The sequence below is a fragment of the Salvelinus fontinalis genome, chromosome 26, assembly GCF_029448725.1.
Source record: "Salvelinus fontinalis isolate EN_2023a chromosome 26, ASM2944872v1, whole genome shotgun sequence".
In the NCBI taxonomy this organism is placed as follows: domain Eukaryota; kingdom Metazoa; phylum Chordata; class Actinopteri; order Salmoniformes; family Salmonidae; genus Salvelinus; species Salvelinus fontinalis.
The window spans coordinates 13,045,240-13,066,772 of record NC_074690.1 but is presented as its reverse complement, the minus strand read 5'-3'; the positions used below and the strand labels follow the sequence as shown (position 1 = coordinate 13,066,772).

The 21,533-nt window shown below is 42.7% G+C and overlaps 1 protein-coding gene and 1 non-coding gene across 7 annotated transcripts in view; both read left to right on the top strand.

Annotated features, from left to right (window-relative positions):
• The window catches only part of LOC129823659 (partitioning defective 3 homolog), a 219,398-nt gene that overhangs the window by 36,982 nt on the left and 160,883 nt on the right, over positions 1–21,533 (top strand). For all 6 annotated transcript variants that reach the window (XM_055882545.1, XM_055882543.1, XM_055882544.1 and 3 more), the window contains exon 2: positions 6,438–6,539. In XM_055882545.1, the coding sequence (XP_055738520.1) occupies positions 6,438–6,539 (102 nt within the window). The remainder of the gene's footprint in view (positions 1–6,437; positions 6,540–21,533) is intronic.
• Positions 365–441, top strand: trnat-ugu (transfer RNA threonine (anticodon UGU)). The gene has a single exon. It is a non-coding gene; the product is annotated as a tRNA-Thr (tRNA).

Genomic DNA, 21,533 nt, shown 5'->3' with positions numbered 1-21,533 from the left:
TCAGCCTTCTGATCAGATGAACAGTAAAGGCGAGCAGTGAGTATAGACCGGTCAAAATGAAAGAGCGTGCCATTTGGGACGCAGCCTGTTGGAGGGCAGGTACGGTAGTAGAGTGAACGAGTCCTCCAGAATCAACCATGCTGGAGTTGTTCTCTCCAAAGAAAGGGTACCTCAGAGAGTTGTATTGTCATTAAGGTCTCTGCTGTTTGTCTTGGCGTAGATGAGACTGGCTATGTGCTCATTTAGCTATTTCTAGACCATGATCAGTTGGTCTGGAGCCTCGTCCAATCCCAAACTATTTCACCCCCTAGCAGACTCCTCAGATACCTCCCAAATGGCAACCTATTCCCTATATATTCCCTATGGTCCCGTGTGGCTCAGTTGGTAGAGCATGGCGCTTGTAACGCCAGGGTTGTGGGTTCAATTCCCATGTGGGGACCAGGGTTCAATTCCCACGGGATGACCAGGATGAATATGTATGAACTTTCCAATTTGTAAGGTCCTCTGGATAAGAGCGTCTGCTAAATGACTTAAATGTAAATGTAAATATAGCCGAGTGACCAACTTTCGACCAGGCTCCATAGGGCGCATGTTAAAAGTATTGCACTATATAGGGAATAGGGTGCAATAGGACGCACAAATTAATCCTTTGTACATTACAGCAGGGTTGGCGTGCTGCTAGGACAGGAGGAAGAAGTATGTAAGGGGATTTCTCTGGATTGTATTATGTTGTAATGTTTGTTAATTTCCCCCCAGATAGTTGCAGTAGCTTTGTCTTCATTTTGTCAGCTCCCAGCCACATTGCCTAAGTAACTTACTGTCCTCCATCTGCCAACGCAACACACAGAGAGGCTCTCCCTCCATGCTTAATCCTAAATCTACAGTCACTTAATTATGCTCTCAGATGTGTGTGTGTGTGTGTTCCCCCCTCCAATTTGTTCTCTGCATTCATTCAGACCAGAAAGAGAGCACTGCAGCAAAACTAGTTCTCATGGCTATACTAAAACCTCATGGCTATACTAAAACCTCATGGCTATACTAAAACCTCATGGCAGTGCAAGTTTTAGTCAGTCATACAGTAAACTACATGCAAATGAGCCTACATGACCGAGGAAGGAGGGGAATGGGTTTGGCTACTAAACCTGCCTTGGTGTTATCCGCTGTAGGGATTGGGAGAGATTTGAAGAAGGATGAGTTTGGCTCTTAAACCTGCATTGGGGCTGCTGAGAGGCTGTGTTGTGAGGATGACTTCTGCCTGAGCGGAACAAATGCAGCATTAGTACTTTAATATTAATGAAGTTTAAATATACAGTGCCTTCATAAAGTATTCAAACCTCTTGACTTATTCCACATTTTGTTGTTGCAGCCTGAATTCAAAATGTATTAAATAAGAATCTCACCCATCTACACACAATAGCTCATAATGACAAAGTGAAAACATGTTTTTAGAAATGTTTGCAAATTTATTAAATTAAATACAGAAATGTCATTACATAATATTCACACTCCTGAGTCAATAAATGTTAGGATCACCTTTGGCAGCGATTACAGGTTAGGTCTTTCTGGGTACGTCTCTAAAGCGCTTTGCACACCTGGATTGTACAATATTTGCATATTTATTCTTTAAACCTCTGTCAAGTTCGTTGTTGGCTATCATGGCTATACAGCCATCTTCAAGTCTTGCCATAGATTTTCAAGACTAAGTCAACTGTAACTCAGCCACTCAGGAACATTCAATGTCTTCTTGGTAAGCAACTCCAGCGTATATTTTTGGGCTTGCATTTTAGGTTGTCATCCAGTGTCTTTTAGAAATCAGACTGAACCAGGTTTTCCGCTAGGATTATGCCTGTGCTTAGCTCTATTCCGTTTCTTTTAAGCCTAAAATCCCTAGTCCTTGCTGATGACAAGCGTACCCATAACATGATGCAGCCACCACCATGCTTGAAAATATGAGGAGTGGTACGCAGTGACATGTTGGATTTGCCCCAAACACAATGCTTTGTATTCATGTAACTGCATTCATCGGAAGAAGGAGAGGACCAAGGTGCAGCGTGATACGTGTTCATATTATTTATTCGAAACTGAACACTAAATACAAAATAATAAAAGGAATAACCGAAACAGTTCTGACAGGTGATACAAACACTAAACAGAAAATAACCACCCACAACTACCAGTGGGAAAACAGGCTACCTAAGTATGGTTCTCAATCAGAGACAACTATAGACAGCTGCCTCTGATTGGGAACCATACCAGGCCAAAACATACAAATACAAAACGTAGACATACAAACATGGAATGCCCACCTACATCACACCCTGACCAAACAAAAAATAGAAACATACAAAGCAATCTACGGTCAGGGCGTTACAATTCAGGACAAAGTTCATTTCTTTGCCCAATATTTTTGCCGTTTTACTTTAGTGCCTTAATGCAAACAGGATGCATGTTTTAGAATATTTGTGTTCTGTACAGGCTTGCTTCTTTTCACTCTGTCATTTTAGGTTATTATTGTGGAGCAACGTCAAATAGGGCTGGGTAATATATCAAATTCGTTTAATTCTGTGTTTTAACACAATGTTCAAAATGTCTGTATCGCAAGAATCAATGTTTATATATAGTTTTCGTATTTATGAACATTCCAAGACTTTTTGCTCTCTTCGCTCCTTCTGTGGTGTGTGCACTGTGCACCTTCCCACTCCCACTCAGACACCAAGCCTATTCCCCTGCCACTCACAACAACAACGAAAGTTAACTTCTTCCTCTCTGACAAGTGGTTTAAACTTGCTATTTGCATTTCATATTTGGTCCAACCGAATCGGTCATATGGACACAAACGCACATTTGTGGCCTGCTGGAGGTCATTTTGCAGGGCTCTGGCAGTGCACCCCCTTGCACAAAGGCGGAGGTAGTGGTCCTGCTGCTGGGTTGTTGCCCTCCTACGGCCTCCTCCACGTCTCCTGATGTACTGGCCTGTCTCCTGGTAGCACCTGCATGCTCTGGACACTACGCTGACAGACACAACAAACCTTTTTGCCACAGCTCGCATTGATGTGCCATCCTGGATGAACTGCACTACCTGAGCCACTTGTGTGGGTTGTAGACTCCGTCTCATGCTACCACGAGTGAGAGCACCGCCAGCATTCAAAAGTGACCAAAACATCAGCCAGGAAGCATAGGAACTGAGAAGTGGTCTGTGGTCACCACCTGCAGAATCACTCCTTTTTTGGGGGTGTCTTGCTAATTGCCTATAATTTCCACCTTTTGTCTATTCCATTTGCACAACAGCATGTGAAATTTATTGTCAATCAGTGTTGCTTCCTAAGTGGACAGTTTGATTTGAACTTATTTAGGCTTGCCATAACAAAAGGGTCGAATACTTATTGATTAAAGACATTTTAGCTTTTCCTTTTTTTATTAATCTGTTAACATTTCTAAAAACAAAATTCCACGTTGGCATCATGGGCCCTTGTGTGTAAATCAGTGACACAATCTCAATTTAATCTATTTTAAATTCAGGCTGTAACAAAATGTGGAAGTTCTGTAAGCGTGCAATAGAGTGTGAAAGAGGGGAGAGAGTGAGACATGCTGGGAGCCAGCAAGGCAGCCAGAGATGCTGAGAGAGGGGGAAAGTGGTATGCTTAGCCTTTTCACACAGTCCATCCTCCCTCCAGCCAGCCTGTTCCTACAGTACAACACTGGTCTTTGTGCATACTGCTCTTAGTGCTCAGCAGTTCATGGCGATTCAGCACACGTCATTGACAGAGTGGCCTGTCTGTGCAATGAGCCAGAACCTCCACTGCCTGTTTGGACTGCGCCCAGAACCCATGGTGCTCTGCATTTTCCCAGGTAGAAGTCGACCGATTTGATGATTTCTCAACGCCGATACCGATTGGAGGACCAAAAAAAGCCGATACCGATTTAATCGGCCGATTTTTAAAATTTAAATAAATAATAAAATATATATATATATATATGAAATGGCTAGTTAGCGGGGTGCGTGCTAATAGCTTTTCAAACATCACTCGCTCTGAGACTTGGAGTAGTTGTTCCCCTTGCTCTGCATGTGTAACGCTGCTTCGAGGGTGGCTGTTGTCGATGTGTTCCTGGTTCGAGCTCAGGTAGCGGCGAGGAGAGGGACGGATGCTATACTGTTACACTGGCAATACTAAAGTCCCTATAAGAATATCCAATAGTCAATGGTATATGAAATACAAATCATATAGAGAGAAATAGTCCTATAATTCCTATAATAACTACAACCTAAAACTTCTTACCTGGGAATATTGAAGACTCATGTTTAAAGGAACCACCAGCTTTCATATCATGCTAAACGCTAATTGTTAGCTTTCTTACATGTCACATATTGTACTTTTACTTTCTTCTCCAACACTTATTATTAATTATTTAAACCAAATGGAACATTTTTCATTATTTATTTGAGGCTAAATTGATTTTATTGATGTATTATATTAAGTTAAAATAAGTGTTCATTCAGTATTTTTGTAATTGTCATTATTACAAGTAAATAGAAATCGGCCAATTTTTTAATCGGTATCGGCGTTGAAAAATCATAATCGGTCGACCTCTAGTTTCCAGCATGCTACACCACCACTACTGTCCTTGTTTACTCCAGATCCAGAAACCCACTGGGAGATGTGGTGTGTTATTTACACTAGGCTGTTTTTACTGGATGGACTGGGGCTTCTAGGAATGCATTTTAAACACTGCTCTCTGTGTCTGACCCTGTTTAACCAAAGAAGTTAGTATCCCCTCAGCAGACTGCTACACAGAAAGAACACTTGCTTGAGGCCAAGCACCCTGGATAGAAATACAAACTAGACATGGGCCAAAATTCACAAAAAATCACTGATGGCTCTGGTTCAACCAGGATATGACTGCTCTGAAGCTGTGTATACTGAATGGCCACATTAAGGGGAATAGTAGGCTTTTTTTTAATACTTTAGCCTTGAACAGACCATAAGGCCATACCGTTGAAGTGAGAGGCTGACGTGTGTTGTAGAAGGGGTCAAAGTAGCCTACTTGCCCCAGGGCCAGTGTGCTTACTGTGGATCATAGATCAACCTGTCTGTTGAGCTCGCGCTCGCTCGAAAATCGTGATAATAGATTAACATCAATCCAGTTTGTACACTCAGTGTTTTAGAAAATAAATGGGCCACTTGGCCACCCACCACCTCACTCTCTCCCCCATTGTGATTTGTTTGTGTACACTCTGTGTTTGCACCCTGCCCTGAGCCATCTGACCACTAAGGGACAGGCTCTTTAAGGATGCACCGAGTAGGTCCAGCTTGTCAATTTAACTGGTTATGTTAAGGAATCCATTGGTGTAAATGTGTGCTCTGCTCTCCACTTTTTCCTGTAGTCCACTCCCTCTCTCCCTCTGACAGACTGTCATTCTGGCTGCACCCTCATTTGGAGTTACCAAGGTCGTGTTCATTAGGCACCAAATGGAACAAAACAGACTAACATGGCGGGATGATCTGGTCCAATAAGGATGATCTGGTCCAATAAGAAACACATTTCCAAACACTCAGTTTACCGTTGTATTCCCTAAGGAACAAATCTCAGTGTTTTATTGCCATCTGAGACGGCTCCTCTTTAATATGTGATTGATTGAACATAAACCGTTCCTTCAATGGGATATCAGTGGAGAGGTGCATGTCCTGATCTTACAGTGATCCTAGATCAGCACTGCTACTTTGAGATGCTGTATGAATACTGGCCCAGATGGTATCTCCAGGGGTCCAGTACTGCCTAAATGTAGTGAGTGACTTGTCTGTCAGAGTCATAATGATCTTAATGCTATGCGTCAGCTCCACATGGTCTCCTCCATTGTCCCTCACTGTCAGGGTTTAACACCATGGGGACACATCAGTCACGGTTACAGCATGCCGAATATATTACAGTGCCAGCCAGCCATATTCATCACTCTCTGTATATCTCTCTGCTCTCTCTTCTGTCTCTGTGTAGGCCTACCTCTTGGTTATTCTCCCTCGCACTTTCTCCGTCTCCTTTTTTGATGTTTCCCAACACTCTTATTGTTGATTCTGTGGACATGTTGACAGTTTGAGAAGATACGTATCTGTTGTGTTATGGCCCTAGCCGGGCCATTTCTTGTAAATGGATCCAGAGTGTAATGCAGGTCATCCTCCCAGTATTGTGAAAGATTGTCAGTCTGTACAGTATAATGTGGCTACACTCAGGGCTGTCTTCACGTCGCTGTGCTCTTAAACCGTCTCAGCCCTGTCAAGACTGGTCCTAAACATCTCTCCCTTCTTTCTCTCCTCTCCCTCCTCCCACTCGCTCAGGCCGTCCCTCTCCTCTCCATGTATTATATGGGTATGTTTACCAGAGACAATGGGATATGTAAAAGACCTAAATGGACTACGTGAATCTTCTTCTTCTTCTTCCCCTAGGATGCCAGCTACTGGTTACAGGTGCACCGGTTGGAGCATGGGGACGGAGGTATCCTGGACCTGGATGACGTGCTGTGTGATGTGGCTGATGACAAAGACCGGGTAAGGGAACTGAAGCATGGGGTGATTTAGCGGTTTGAGAGAGTGGGTTTGAGTCAGTTGTTCACTGTCCTATAGTAAACACGTGGTTGGAAATGCTAACCCAAAGAAAGGGCCATATGTCATCATGTATAAAGGATGACATGAGAGCAAAAACTCCAGGCATACTTGCATACGGCCCCAACAGATCCACAGATGACTCAATCTCAATCACACTCCACACTGCCCTTTCACACCTGGACAAAAGGAACACCTATGTGAGAATGCTGTTCCTTGACTACAGGTCAGTGTTCAACACCATAGTGCCCACAAAGCTCATCACTAAGCTACGGACCCTGGGACTAGACACCTCCCGCTGCAACTGGATCCTGGACTTCCTGACGGGCTGCCCCCAGGTGGTAAGGGTAGGTAACAACACATCTGCCACGCTGATCGTTAACACAGGTCCCCTCGGGTGCGTGCTTAGTCACCTCTTAACTCTCTGTTCACCCACGACCCCAACACCATCATTAAGTTTGCTGACGACACAACTGTAATAAGCCTGATCACTGACAACGACGAGACCGCCTCTATATAGGTCGGAGACCTGGCAGTGTGGTACCAGGACAACAACACCTCTCTCAACATCAGCAAGACAAAGGAGCTGATCGTGGACCACAAGAAAAGGAGGGCCGAACACGCCCCCATTCACATCGAGGCTCTAGTGGAGCGGGTCGAGTGTTTCAAGCTCTTTCGTGTACAACAAATTACCATGGTCCAAACACACCAAGACAGTCATGAGGGCACGACAATACCTTTTCCTCCTCAGGAGACTGAAAATATTTGGTATGGATCCCCAAATCCTCAAAAGGTCCTATGGCTGCACCGTCTCAAGCATCTTGACCGGTTGCCTCGCCGCCTGGTATGGCAATTGCTCGGCATCTGACCGTAAGGCGCTACAGAGGGTAGTGCGTGCGGCCCAGTACATCACTGGGACCAAGCTTACTGCAATCCAGGACCTATATACTAGGCAGAGGAAAGCCCATAAAATTGTCAGGGTCTCCAGTCACCCAAGTCAGACTTCTCTCTGCCACCGCACGGCAAGTGGTACTTGAGCGCCAAGTCTAGGTCCAAAAGGCTCCTTAATAACTTGTTTGGGATAGGGGGCAGCATTTTCACTTTTGGATGAATAGCATGCCCAGAGTGAACTGCCTCCTACTCAGTCCCAGATGCTAATATATGCATATTATTATTAGTATTGGATAGAAAACACCCTGACGTTTCTAAAACTGTTTGAATGATGTCTGTGAGTATAACGGAACTCATATGGCAGGCAAAAACCTGAGAAATCCAAACTCACCCCTAACGAATACACAGTGGGATATGGGTTATTTTTCACTTCCTAAGGCTTCCACTAGATGTCAACCGTCTTTAGAACGTGGTTTCAGGCTTATGTGAAGGGGGGCTGGATGGAAGCTGTTTTACTAAGGGGTCTGCCTACAGCCTCGTTCTCAGTCACACGCTTTCACTTGAAAGGTTGCTCTCGTTCCAGTGCATTTCTACAGACAATGGAATTCTCCGGTTGGAACATTATTGAACTTTTATGATAAAAACATCCTAAAGATTGATTCTATACTTAGTTTGACAAGTTTCTTCGACCTGTAATATAACTTTTTGAACGTTTCGACCGAATGGACCAGATCGCGCTTTTGGATTGTTTACCAAACGCCCTAACAAAAGAAGCTATTGGACATAAATGAACATAATCGAAACAAAACAAGCAATTATTGTGGAACTGCGATTCCTGGGAGTGCATTCTGATGAAGATCATCAAAGGTAAGTGAATATTTCTAATGCTATTTATGAATAATGTCGACTACCCAACATGGCGGCATTTCTCTGGCTGGTTTGGGCTTTGAGCGCCGTTCTCAGATTATGCTTTTTCTGTAAAGTTTTTTTGAAATCTGACACAGCGGTTGCATTAAGGAGAAGTGGATCTAAAGTTTCATGTATAATAGCTGTATTTTCATCAACATTTATGAGTATTTCTGTGAATTCATATGGCTCTCTGCAATATCACTGCATGTTTTGGAACTACTGAATCTAACACGACAATGTAAAATAAGATTTTTTGGATATAATTATTTACTTTGCCAAACAAAACATACATGTATTGTGTAACATGAAGTCCTATGAGTGTCATCTGATGAAGATCATCAAAGGTTAGTGATTAATTTTATCTCTTTGTGCTTTTTGTGTCCTCTCTTTGGCGGGAAAAATGGCTGGGTTTTTCTGTGGTGACTGACTGTCGGTGGTGACTGAAAATAATAGTTTGTGGAGCTTTCCCTGTAAAGCATTTTTGAAATGAGACACTGTGGCTGGATTAACAAGAATTTGATCCTTAAAATGATGCCTAATACTTGTATGTTTGAGAAATTAGATTTATGAGATTTCTGTTGATTTTGTATTTGGCGCCCTGCAATTTTATTGGCTGTTGGCGAGAACCCCAGTCCTAGACAGGTTAACAGCTTCTACCCCAAGCTCTTCTTTGGACAAACAAACCTCCAAACAAGCTTCAATGCCATCCAACTCTCCTTCTGTGGCCTCCAACTGCTCTTAAACGCTAGTAAATCTAAATGCATGGTTTTTAAAAACCATGCATGCTTTTTAAAAATGCATAATTTTTAACCCATAGTAGCACCCACCCGTAGCACGCGCTCCAGCAGGTGTATCTCACTGGTCATCCCCAAAGCCAACACATCATTTGGCCGCCTTTCCTTCCAGTTCTCTGCTGCCAATGACTGGAAATTGCAAAAATTGCTGAAGCTGGAGCCTTACATTTCCCTCACTGATTTTAAGCATCAGCTATCTGAGCATCTTACCGATCGCTGCAGCTGTACACAGCCCATTTGTAAATAGCCCATCCAATCTACCTACCTCATCCCCATATTGTTTTTGCCAATTTTTTTGCTCTTTTGCACACCAGTATTTGCACATCATTATCTGCACATCTATAACTCCAGTGTTAATTTGCTAAATTGTAATTACTTTGCTACTATGGCCTATTTATTGCCTTACCACCTCATGCCATTTGCACACACTGTATATAGACTAGAGACTACAATTTTTTATTGTGTTATTGACTGTACGTTTTGTTTATTCCATGTGTAACTCTATTGTTTTGTGTCGCACTGCTTTGCTTTATCTTGGCCAGGTCGCAGTTGTAAATGAGAACTTGTTCTCAACTGGCCTACCTGGTTAAATAAAAGTGAAATAAAAAAAATATTTTACAAAAGACTGCTAAATAATTATTGAAATAGCCACACGGACTATTTACATTTTCCACTGCTGCCTCTCGCTGTTTATTATCTATGCATGGGCACTTTACCCCTACCTAATATGTACAAATTACCTTGACTAACCTCTACCCCTGGACATTTACTCGGTACCGGTTCCCCCTGTATATAGCCTCGTTATTGTGTTCTTTGAATTTATTACTTTAGTTTATTTTGTAAATATTTTTTTTACCAAATATGCAGTTCAAGAAATAGAGTTAAGGTCTACACCTGTTGTATTAGGTGCACTTGACAGATACGAATTGATTTGACTTGAGGATACAAAGTATATAGAAATTCCATCATGCATAAGGTCATTTATAAAAATGCTGGGGAGGGGATGACAATTTCCCCCATCCACTGGGCACGAGTGGTCACTGATTGGTTTAATGAGCATGAAAATGATGTAAGCCATATGCCATGGCCGTCTGTCACATGATCTCAACCCAATTAAACACTTGTGGGAGATTCTGGAGAACTATGCCAAGGTCCATTTGCAGCTGTTCTGGTTTGTAGTGCCCCAACGCCCTATTAACAAGTTATGTTGGTGTATCCTTTATTTTGGCACTTACCTGTATCATGTTAGAACAATGGGAAAAATTAGTTTTTCCTCCCAATGACCATGTAGGTCTTTCTACTTCTTGACCTGTCCAGATGTGTGAATCCATTTGTTTGTTTTTCATCAATAACATAGATGCATAAATAGATGAGGAAAGCAGTAAACTGTCTTGTCTATTTAGAAAAGGCTTGGGCTACTTCACTCACCCCTCTCCACAGAATAGACTATGACCGCACCCAACCCTATTCCCTATATAATGTACTGCTTTTGACCAGGGACCATATGGCTCTCTATAGGGAATCAGTGCACTTTACGACAGACAGTTAGGTAAAACCCCAGAGTACAGAGTTGTAAGCTGCGTCCGTTGCCCTCTGGCCACTCGTCTCATTTCCTCATCTCTCACTGTTTCTCACCATTATGAAATGAGTCTGATGGAGAGCAAATCCTCTGAGTGAGGGACAGCAGGGCTCAGAGGTCACCAAGGGTCACATTCTCAGCTGGGTCTGCTGTGCGCCAAGGCCACTGGGCTATATCAGAATCCGTGTTACCGCAATACACTGGACAGAATGTGACCAAAGTAATGTTAACATTAGGATGCTGTAATGAGTTGCAGCCAGGATTTAATATGGGAATCCATGTGGGAAACCTCCTCCAGATGTAGGCTTGGTACAGTGTGTATTGCATATACAAGTGATTCAATTTTAGACTAACGTTCTTCTTACACAGTGGATGTAGCAATACTGCTTAGTATTGCTCTTACCAGAGTTTACAGTCTGATTCGGGCTCTATCCAGACCATGGGTGTGGGTTTGTTTGAGAGTGTATGCATGTTTCCAATCCAATTGGAGACAGATTTTCATGCAAATATTCTCAAATATGCATAAAAATAGTATGCACATTTTGCCACCAGAGATGTTACTATCAAATTGACTTGTTGAGGATAAAAGGCTGTGTAATGACATGGTGCACATAAAAATACCCTTTGCAGTTAATTAATAAGACCCTCTATTTATTGGAAAGGATCACCTAGCTCATAACTGTGCACTTTAATAGATGTTGACTGATTATGATTTTTCAACACCGATACCGATTTTAAAGGGGGACCAAAAAAAGCCGATACCGATTAATCTGCAATTTTTTAACTGTATATTATTGTTTTAATATGTGCAATAATGACAATTACAACAATACTGAATAAACAATGAACACTTATTTTAACTTAATATAATACATAAATAAAATCAATTTAGTCTCAAATAAATGATGAAACATGTTCAATTTGGTTTAAATAATGCAAAGACAGTGTTGGAGAAGAAAGTAAAAGTGCAATATGTGCCATGTAAAAAAGCTAACGTTTAAGTTCCTTGCTCAGAACATGAAAGATGGTGGTTCCTTTTAACATGAGTCTTCCATATTCCCAGTTAAGAAGTTATAGGTTGTCATTGTAAAAGGTTTAAACACTGTTTCCCATGCTTGTTCAATGAACCATAAACAATTAATGAACATGCACCTGTGGAACGGTCGTTAAGACACTAACAGCTTACAGACGGTAGACAATTGGGTTACAGTTATGAAAAGTTAGAACACTGAAGAGGCCGTTCTACTGACTCTGAAACACCAAAGGAAAGATGCCCAGGGTCCCTGCTCATCTGCATGAATGTGCCTTAGGCGTGCTGCAAGGGGGCATGAGGACTGCAGATGTGGCCAGGGCAATAAATTGCAATGTCCGTATTGTGAGACAGGGTGGACAGCTGATCGTCCTCGCAGTGGCAGACCACAGGTAACACCTGCACAGGATCGGTACATCCGAACATCACACTTGCGGGACAGGTACAGGATAGCAACAACAGCTGCCGGAGTTATCCCAGGAACACACAATCCCTCCATCACTGCTCAGACTGTCCGCAATAGGCTGAGGCCTTGTAGGCCTGTTGTAAGGCAGGTCCTCACCAGACATCACGAGCAACAACGTCGCCTATGGGCACAAACCCTCCGTCACTGGACAAGACAGGACTGGCAAAAAGTGCTCTTTACTGACGAGTCGCGGTTTTGTCTCACCTTGGGTGATGGTCGGATTCGCGTTTGTCGTCGGAGGAATGAGCATTACACCGAGACCTGTACTCTGGATGTTCATACAAAAATTTACACATGTTAAGTTTGCTGAAAATAAAGGCAGTTGACGGTGAAAAGTATTTTTTTTTTGCTGAGTTTATAATAAACACAGAAGTGCGAGCCTTTGGTCATTATTATGGTCAAATCTGGAGACTATATTTTCGAAAACAAACATTTATTCTTCGGAACTGTTACGTATTTTATCGAATGGGTGGCAACCCTGAATCAAAATATTGCTGTTACATTGCCCAACCTTCAATGTTGTGTCATAATTATGTAAAATTCTGGCAAATTAATTATGGTCTTTGTTAGAAAGTAATGGTCTTCACACAGTTCGCAACGAGCCAGGCAGCCCAAACTGCTGCATATACCCTGACTCTGTGTAACGGCTTGTGCTCTCCTCATCCTCGGATGAGGTGAGGAGAGAAGGATCTTCAGACCAAAACGCAGCAGTTGGGAAATAAGCCATCTTTATTAAAAATACGATGGCCACACGAAACGAAACAAAACACTTTCAAACTACAAAACAAGAAAACGACGTTGACGAAACCTGAACATAAACTTACATAACTAAACATAAACTTACGTACAGGAAACAGACGACATCGAAACGAAACAAACAAACGCTACAGTCCCATGTGGTACGAACATACATACGGACACAGGAGACAATCACCCACAACGAACAGTGAGAATGCCCTACCTAAATATGACTCTTGATTAGAGGAAAACGCAAACCACCTGCCTCTAATCAAGAGCCATACCAGGCAAACCAAAACCAACATAGAAACAGAAAACATAGAATGCCCACCCAACCTCACGTCCTGACCAACTAACACACATAACAACTAACATAAATAGGTCAGGAACGTGACACTCTGCTTGCACAGAACGCAAGAGAAGTGACACAATTTCCCTCGTTAATATTGCCTGCTATCAACTAAATATGCAGGTAAAAAAAAAAATACTTCTCTGTATTGATTTTAAGAAACATTAATGTTTATGGTTAGGTACATTTGTGCAGTGATTGTGCTTTTTTCCGCGAATGCGCTTTTGTTAATTCATCACCCATTTGGCGAAGTTGAAGTAAGCTGTGATTGGATGATAAATGAACAGGCACTGCATTGCATATAATCAAAGCAGGACAAGCTAGTTAACTACAAATGGTAGATGATATTACTAAGTTAACTAGTGATTATGTTAAATGCAAGCTAGCAACAAACCGTGGCTACTTGCAGCCACAGGTCCTTCTGTTGCTGCTCTCACATAACAGGTGGTCAGCCTGCCACGCAGTCTCCTCATGGATTGCAATGTAATCGGCCATAATCGGCGCCCAAAAAGGCCGATTACCAATTTGTTATGAACACTTGAAATCGGCCCTAATTAATTGGCCAACTTGTCTAGCGTGTTTTGTGAACATTTGAAAAGTTTACTGAAAAATGTTCTGTTTCCATCAGGCCTGTCGTGAATCTATTTCGCTGACATGTACTTTACTTGCATAAAAAGGCTGAATGGAAACTTGGAAAGGGGGATCAGTTGTACAACTGAATGCCTTCAACTTAAGTGTGTCTTCCGTATTTAACACCTCTGAATCAGAGGTGCTGGGGGCTGCCTTCCTCGACATCAACATTTTCAGCACCCGGGGAACAGTGGGTAAACTGCCTCGCTGTTGTCTATTAGATTATGGCCTATACCTGATTTTTAAAGCCTGTGATTCTGTTCAAGGGGGATGGATGATGAATGAGACTAGGATTGGAAGTGAGTGACAGATTGAATTAATCTGTAGAGGGAGATGGGCGGGGGGAGAGCAGCTTCGAGCAGTTATGGGTGTAGTTAGTAAGCATACGGTTAGTGGCTGACTGAAGCTTCTCTCCACAATAAATGGTTGGAGTCAGTGGATAAGCTTCTCTACAATGAAGGGGGTAAGTGAATGCCGTGACCTTAGTCCTGGCACAATTACCATATAGCTGTGTGACTGACGGTTATGGATGAAGACAGTCATGAAAATAAAATGTCATAACCATAAATTAAACTACAATTCAAATGAATAGCTGACTGAATGACCACAATGCTGCTGCATCAGCAGAAAACGTAGAGGGAGAGAATGAATAGAACATACTTGGAACCTCTAACCCTGTCAATTTGACTGGTAAACTCATGGGTACACTCAATGGACGCCTGGTATTGTCATGCAATAATTCCATGGTAATGTCATGTTCATTCAAGTGATGTTAACCCTTTAGTCCCCAATATAATTCTCGAACGCTGCTGTAGACTTCCAAAAACAAAGAACTTGTAATTGTCATTTGTTAACTTCGTTTTAAGGAGCACAACCACTTCTTTAATGACACCACATTCATGTCGATATGAATAACACTCATTATGTCTTCCATTGTGTAGACACTCACTAACACTCAACACAACAATAAACAAGAGTATTTAAATTGTAGTACATTTTGAGTGAGTAATTTAGTCAAATTTACTAAGTATAATCTATTATACTTATAAATATGTGAAAATGTAACCGGATGACAATATTCAGAAAGTATTTCAAAACCCACACAAAGTAGGCTATTTGATTGACAACGATTCTTACTTCTGTAACAATGTAAAAATACAAACAACCATTCAGACTATTTCAAAATATAGACACCCTCAATAAGATTTAGTACAAACCAGGCCTGAAACAAAATGTAGAAGTAGTAGCCTACTTTGACAACAATTCAGTGAATGCAGACAGATTTCAGAGAGAAGTACAATTCTAAAAAGTACACAATTTCCCTAATACGATTTGGAGGACAAATTCATATTTCACACTGTCAAATGTTTGCATTTAGCCTACAACATGTCATGGAACTTCTGGAAGCACAGCCCCATCCTGCAAAGTGGCACAGAACACGTAGAGCACTGAGGAAGTTACTAGATATCTCCCACTCTTTGCCCAGCATCCACTCTGGATGCACACCACACACTGTCTCCTACGTCCTTTAAACTTCACGAGGGAGTGGCCTGCTTTCAAATGACATGTAACATTTCGATCGACACCCCCGAGTGCCACACTCTTGGCTCCCCGCTTCCTGCCACTGTAGCCAAGTGAATGCACAAGCTGCATTTCGAATGCCTTCAGGGGTGAGCGCATGCACTTTCTGGGAAGGGGCCTTTGCATGGTCCCCCACACTGGTCTACTGACGCCGCCCTCAGGACGCCCTAGATGGGTAGCAATATGACACGCCACCGCTTTGAGCAGCTGTGTAGGTACATGCACTTTTCAGATCCCAATTCAACAAATGAGACAGACAAATTGCACAAAGTAAGCTGTGTGCTACAAAGGTGAATGTTAAGATTTGGAGCAGACACATTCCATGGAAACACAGGTCCCCGTCTCTGGTGCCCTTCCTCCTCCTCTCCATGTTCCTCTTCCTTGCCATGTCTCCCTCGCACCCTATTCCCTGTGGGCCCTGGTCAAAAGTAGTACGCAATATAGGATGCCATTTGGGACACACATTACATTGATGTGCCGGTCAGTTTAGTCTGTTACACTACAGCCATAGAAATGGAATAAGTAGACTTGAATGAATAGAGTTAATTGTGGAATCCCGTTCTACTCATTCCAGTTCTGTGGCTACAGCAGTTCTGACCTGGAGTTAATTACATAGCTGTATGATGCCATAATCAGCTACTAGCCCAATAACCAGTCCACTAAACATGACTCCACTCTCCTGGCAACTCGCTCTGCATCTCTGACATGTGTGAGATGCTTTTTAAAGACTGTGGAGAAGGATTGTGTGGCATGGTGAGCGATGTGGCTTTTATTGGGTTACAGTGTGTCATCGCTGCTGCCAGGAATGGTGGCTGACAGCTCAGGGATTCACTGAGTGTTTTTTCAGATGCTGTGTGTCTTTTTGTCTGTCCCTCCCTCCATGTCCTCTTTCTTGGCCTACAGTCCAGCCTTGAGCCTTGATGGCATTCCCGTCTTTAACGGTCAGTCAATGCCTGCCCTGCCTAGTAATAATTACCCAGAGATGGAGGATAGTAGGACATTCAACACACACACACACACACACACACACACACACAGAACCTTGGTGTCAGGTGACTGGCGTGTCCCTCCATCATGAACTCTTCAGGGCTATGCTGTTTCAACCCCACATTCTCCATGTGTCTGGGAAAGACGCGCGCACACACACACACACACACACACACACACACACAGTGGACTCCGTGTGTCTGGGCAGGGCAGACAGCTGCACGGACCATCTCCACTTAATCACTTCTCGACAGACACACACACGTCTGTGTAAATACATTTAAATTCAATCACTTTTTGACAGCACCCCATTTGATTTGAACTAAACCTTTCCGTACATATTTACCCATTGTAGCGGTGCTCAGAAAGTTGCTTTTTGGACCTGAATGCCAAAACATTCCAGCGATAAAGGGACTCAAAGTTGACCTATTTTGCATACCCCAGCCCACCATACCATGAGACATCCATGTTTTCATCACTGGAATAGATAAACGCTTGTGATTAACATCTAAAAGCTGACAAACAGGCTTGTAAAACTATTTTATTCCTTGAAAAGAAAAAAACATTTACCTTAACATTGTTTTGGCATTCAGGTCCAAAAAGTCATTTTCTGAGCACTTCTACAAAGGGAAAATAATTGTTGAAGGTTTTGTTCAAATCAATATGGGTGCTGTCAAAGTGAGTAAACCATTTTAAATTCAATCAAACACGTACATGGATGGATGAGGGCTAACCTGTCCTTCTGTCAGTGTGGTGCATGGAGGATGCTTCCCACAGTTGTCCTTCTGTCAGTGTGGTGCATGGAGGATGCTTCCCACAGTTGTCCTTCTGTCAGTGTGGTGCATGGAGGATGCTTCACACAGTTGTCCTTCTGTCAGTGTGGTGCATGGAGGATGCTTCCCACAGTTGTCCTTCTGTCAGTGTGGTGCATGGAGGATGCTTCCCACAGTTGTCCTTCTGTCAGTGTGGTGCATGGAGGATGCTTCACACAGTTGTCCTTCTGTCAGTGTGGTGCATGGAGGATGCTTCCCACAGTTGTCCTTCTGTCAGTGTGGTGCATGGAGGATGCTTCCCACAGTTGTCCTTTGGGTGGTGGACCATTCTTGATACACACAGGAAACTGTTGAGCATGAAAAACCCAGCAGCGTTGCAGTTCTTGATACACTCAAACCGGTGCGCCTGGCACCTACTAACACCCCGTTCAAAGGCACTTAGGTCTTTTGTCTTGTTCATTCACCCTCTGAATGGCACACATACACAATCCATGTCTCACGACTTAAACATCCTTCTTTAACCTGTCTCCTCCCCTTCATCTACACTGATTGAGATGGATTTACCAGGTGACATCAATACGGGATCATAGCTTTCATCTGGATTCACTCGGTCAGTGTGTCATTGAAAGAGCAAGTGCTCCTAATGGTTTTTACACTGTGTGCAGTGCACTACTTTTGACCAGGGCCAATAAGGATAGTCATTTAGGACACACACCAGCAAGTCAAACCACTCATTGGACCCAGTGAAACCACTGTCAAGTGTTTCTATGACTGGAATCCCTGTCTGAATGTTACGTACTGATTCCCTCTCTATGGCATGCTGGTCTGGATGGAATGGGGTAGGACTGACTCACTCCTGCGCTGTCCTGAATTACAGGTCACCTTGCGGTGGAGGGCAGGGGCTTGGCTTCAGTGTTATTAACTTATTGAGACCGATGTGGAAATGAGCAGGGGGACAGTGGGGTAGGGAGATGCTGAGGTAGCGGTGGCGCCAGGATATGTACCCACGTTGAGGGGTGACCTATCAGGCCAATGTGCTGCATCGGGTGGTGTTACCTGCTATACCAGACTCAGGGTTTGGGCTCAATTGTACACCTGCTGAAAGTGAAACAAAGTGGGCTTGTGCCCCAAAGACAACAAGGATGGCGAGTTAACAGCCATTTGTGAAATCAAACAAATCCACGTTTATCGACAAACCCTGCAGTGTTCCCCTTTGGGAAGGTGCTGTTCAATTGTGTTATATCCACGAAAGCATAAATGTTTACATGTATTAATTTTGGGGCCTCTATATTTAGCCTGCTTGTTTGTCCGCCAAGTGCATTGATTTTTGGAGCACACAGATGTTTTGATGCTATAAAAATGAGTATTGACCCCATTAGAATACATACTGGTACGTATGAGGAATGTCTTATGTATTCTAAAGCATTAAATATAAATACAGTTGTGCGGATAGAAAAACACTTATTTTAAAACATGGTTCAAACTGTTCATGAGTTGATTTAGACAATGCATCTGGGCTTCTTTTATCACTTTCATTAAATCGTCTCTGAAGCCATAGAGAGAGCAGGGATGCCCTAGAGCAGGGATTGGCAACTGGCGGCCCGCCAATTTATGAAATAAAATAAAAAATATATATATTTGAAGTTGGTCGGGGTCTCAACTTACTTTTGAGAGATAGAATACACAAGGTGCAATTTCCATATTTGGTTGTGCATCAGTCACGCAATTAGTCTGTCAGCAATTTTTATTTAGATTTGTAAGTTAGCGACCAGCTATCTAAACTTGTAGTAAGCATGGCTGAATTACCGACCGGGGTAGGGACCATTACTTTATCAGTTATCATATTAAAAATGGCAAACGTTTGCCCCCCCCCCCCCCCCATGGCAAAATGTGTAGAATTGAAGGAAATTAAATTTAAAACGTACATAGTTTTTTCTCTTCACTGTCACAAGAGGGGGGGGGGGGCACTAAAATACTTTGCTTGCACTGTTGGGGGGTGTATGTATGTGAGTACGCAGAACCACGAGCCACTGCGGCCCCTCGTGATGACTTGTTTTTTTGTGGGCCCCCACCCCCATCAAATAGTAGGTATACCTGTCCCCACCCATCACTACATAACCTAGTGGTGACCTGTGTGTGTGATATCCTTCATCTGCCTCTCCATCAAAGACCTTCAGAGGAGAGCTGTTAACTAATGACCTTCTATTCCACGCTCCTCCTGCGTCCCGCCTTAATAGGAACAGCATGGTGTCTATAGGACTCTGCTAAGATGTGGTTGATAGAAAGGTCTATAGATGAGGTTAACACACACTAAGGTACCATGCTTTTCACATCCATGGTGCTGGGTCTTACTGCCCGCTGCACATGGATTTGCTGACTTTTTTGCTGCAAGACCTTTTTGAAGACCGGGTAGAAAGGTCTAAACTCTGTTTGAGCCCCTGTAGTGGTAGACCAGAGAGTCTACTGGCTAAGACCAAGTCAAGAACATGATTCATATGATATGTAGGTAGCTGCTGCTAATCACAAGTGACCATTTAAACACTTGAAGGGGATTTAAACTGAATGGAAGTGGAAAACTCAATATTAATTATGGCTAATTGCTTCTAATGAGGTTAGAGTGGAATGTTGTGAAAGGAAGCTGTCACTGGGTATTCATCATTTGGGCACTACTCATTAAGTGTGAAGCACATTTGTCAAGAAATTCACTGTACATTGACCTAGAAGTAGGCCTATATACAGAAAAATATATTGAGTGTTTCCTTCTGTTAAGACTGAATATACCTTGTGTTTTACAAGCCACATGTTGTACTTCCCAAAAAGTGGGTGTAGTTGGTGAGTTAATGAAAGCCAGCCTTATGGGAGCACGAACGCACACACAGCCTCTTATGGGAAATACCTTGCCAGTGCTCTGTGGCTCATTGGTAGCCTTCTACTGCCTTAGTGACAGTATTCCTTGTTAGCCTAGGTTTCCATGGAGCTATGATGAACCACATAAAGCAGTGTATTGTAGCAATGGTGTGTGTAGGCTACCGTTAAGTCTCACCTTCAGTCAGCCCATCCCCCATGAGAGGAACACACCCACGTTTACATGAGTGAGTCATGGATAGTCATAGTCAGGGAGATGGAGCAGTTGCAGGACTGTGGAGAGCGAATGAGCGAAGCCTTTGATCTGCTTTGTTGTGAAGAGGCTTTTGGTTGGCTCTCTTGCTCTGTCATGGGTCTGTGGCCAGGACTGTTTTTGATAGTGTAGCAAGCCTTTTTAGGTGCACACTCTGAGACGAGTGGGGATCTGTACATGGGGGCAAGACACAGTAAGTCAGAGAATGGCTTAAGACACAAGTTTTTCTTTTGCTCCCTCTTTAAAGCTGGGATCCAAGGTGAAAAGCGCCCCAGGCACACTAGTTTTTTGTTTTTAACCGGAGGAGATGAGCATCATATGTGCGATGTCCAAAGGAAAAAATTATTTGTTGTAATATCGCAAGCGGACGTGGCCGTTTTACCGCTGAGGATTCCAGCTTTAAGTTAACATTTGTATCCCTTTCTTTTACAGCCTGCTCGAGTAGGCTACGCCTAATTTGTCATCAGGATCATTGTGTGAAAATCATACCAAGATATTCAAGCAGTTTGGGATTTTCCTGACATTTACCGAGCCTTCAGAAATTATTCACACCCATTGACTTTTTCTACATTTTGTTACAGCCTGAATTGAAAATGGTTTAAATTGAGAATGTGTCACTGATCTACACACACACACACACACACACACACACACAATACCCGATAATGTCAAAGTGGAATTATGTTTTTAGAAATGTTTAAATTATTTAATGGCTGTGATAGGAGAACTGAGGATGGATCAGCATTGTAGTTACTCCACAATAGTAACAAATGGCAGAGTGAAAAGGAAGCCTGTACAAAATAAACATATTCCAAAACGTGCATCCAGTTTGCAATAAGGCACTAAAGTAATACTGAAAAAATACACTGCTCAAAAAAATAAAGGGAACACTTAAACAACACAATGTAACTCCAAGTCAATCACACTTCTGTGAAATCAAACTGTCCAATTAGGAAGCAACACTGATTGACAATAAATTTCACATGCTGTTGTGCAAATGGAATAGACAAAAGTTGGAAATTATAGGCTATTAGCAAGACACCCCCAAAAAAGGAGTGATTCTGCAGGTGGTGACCACAGACCACTTCTCAGTTC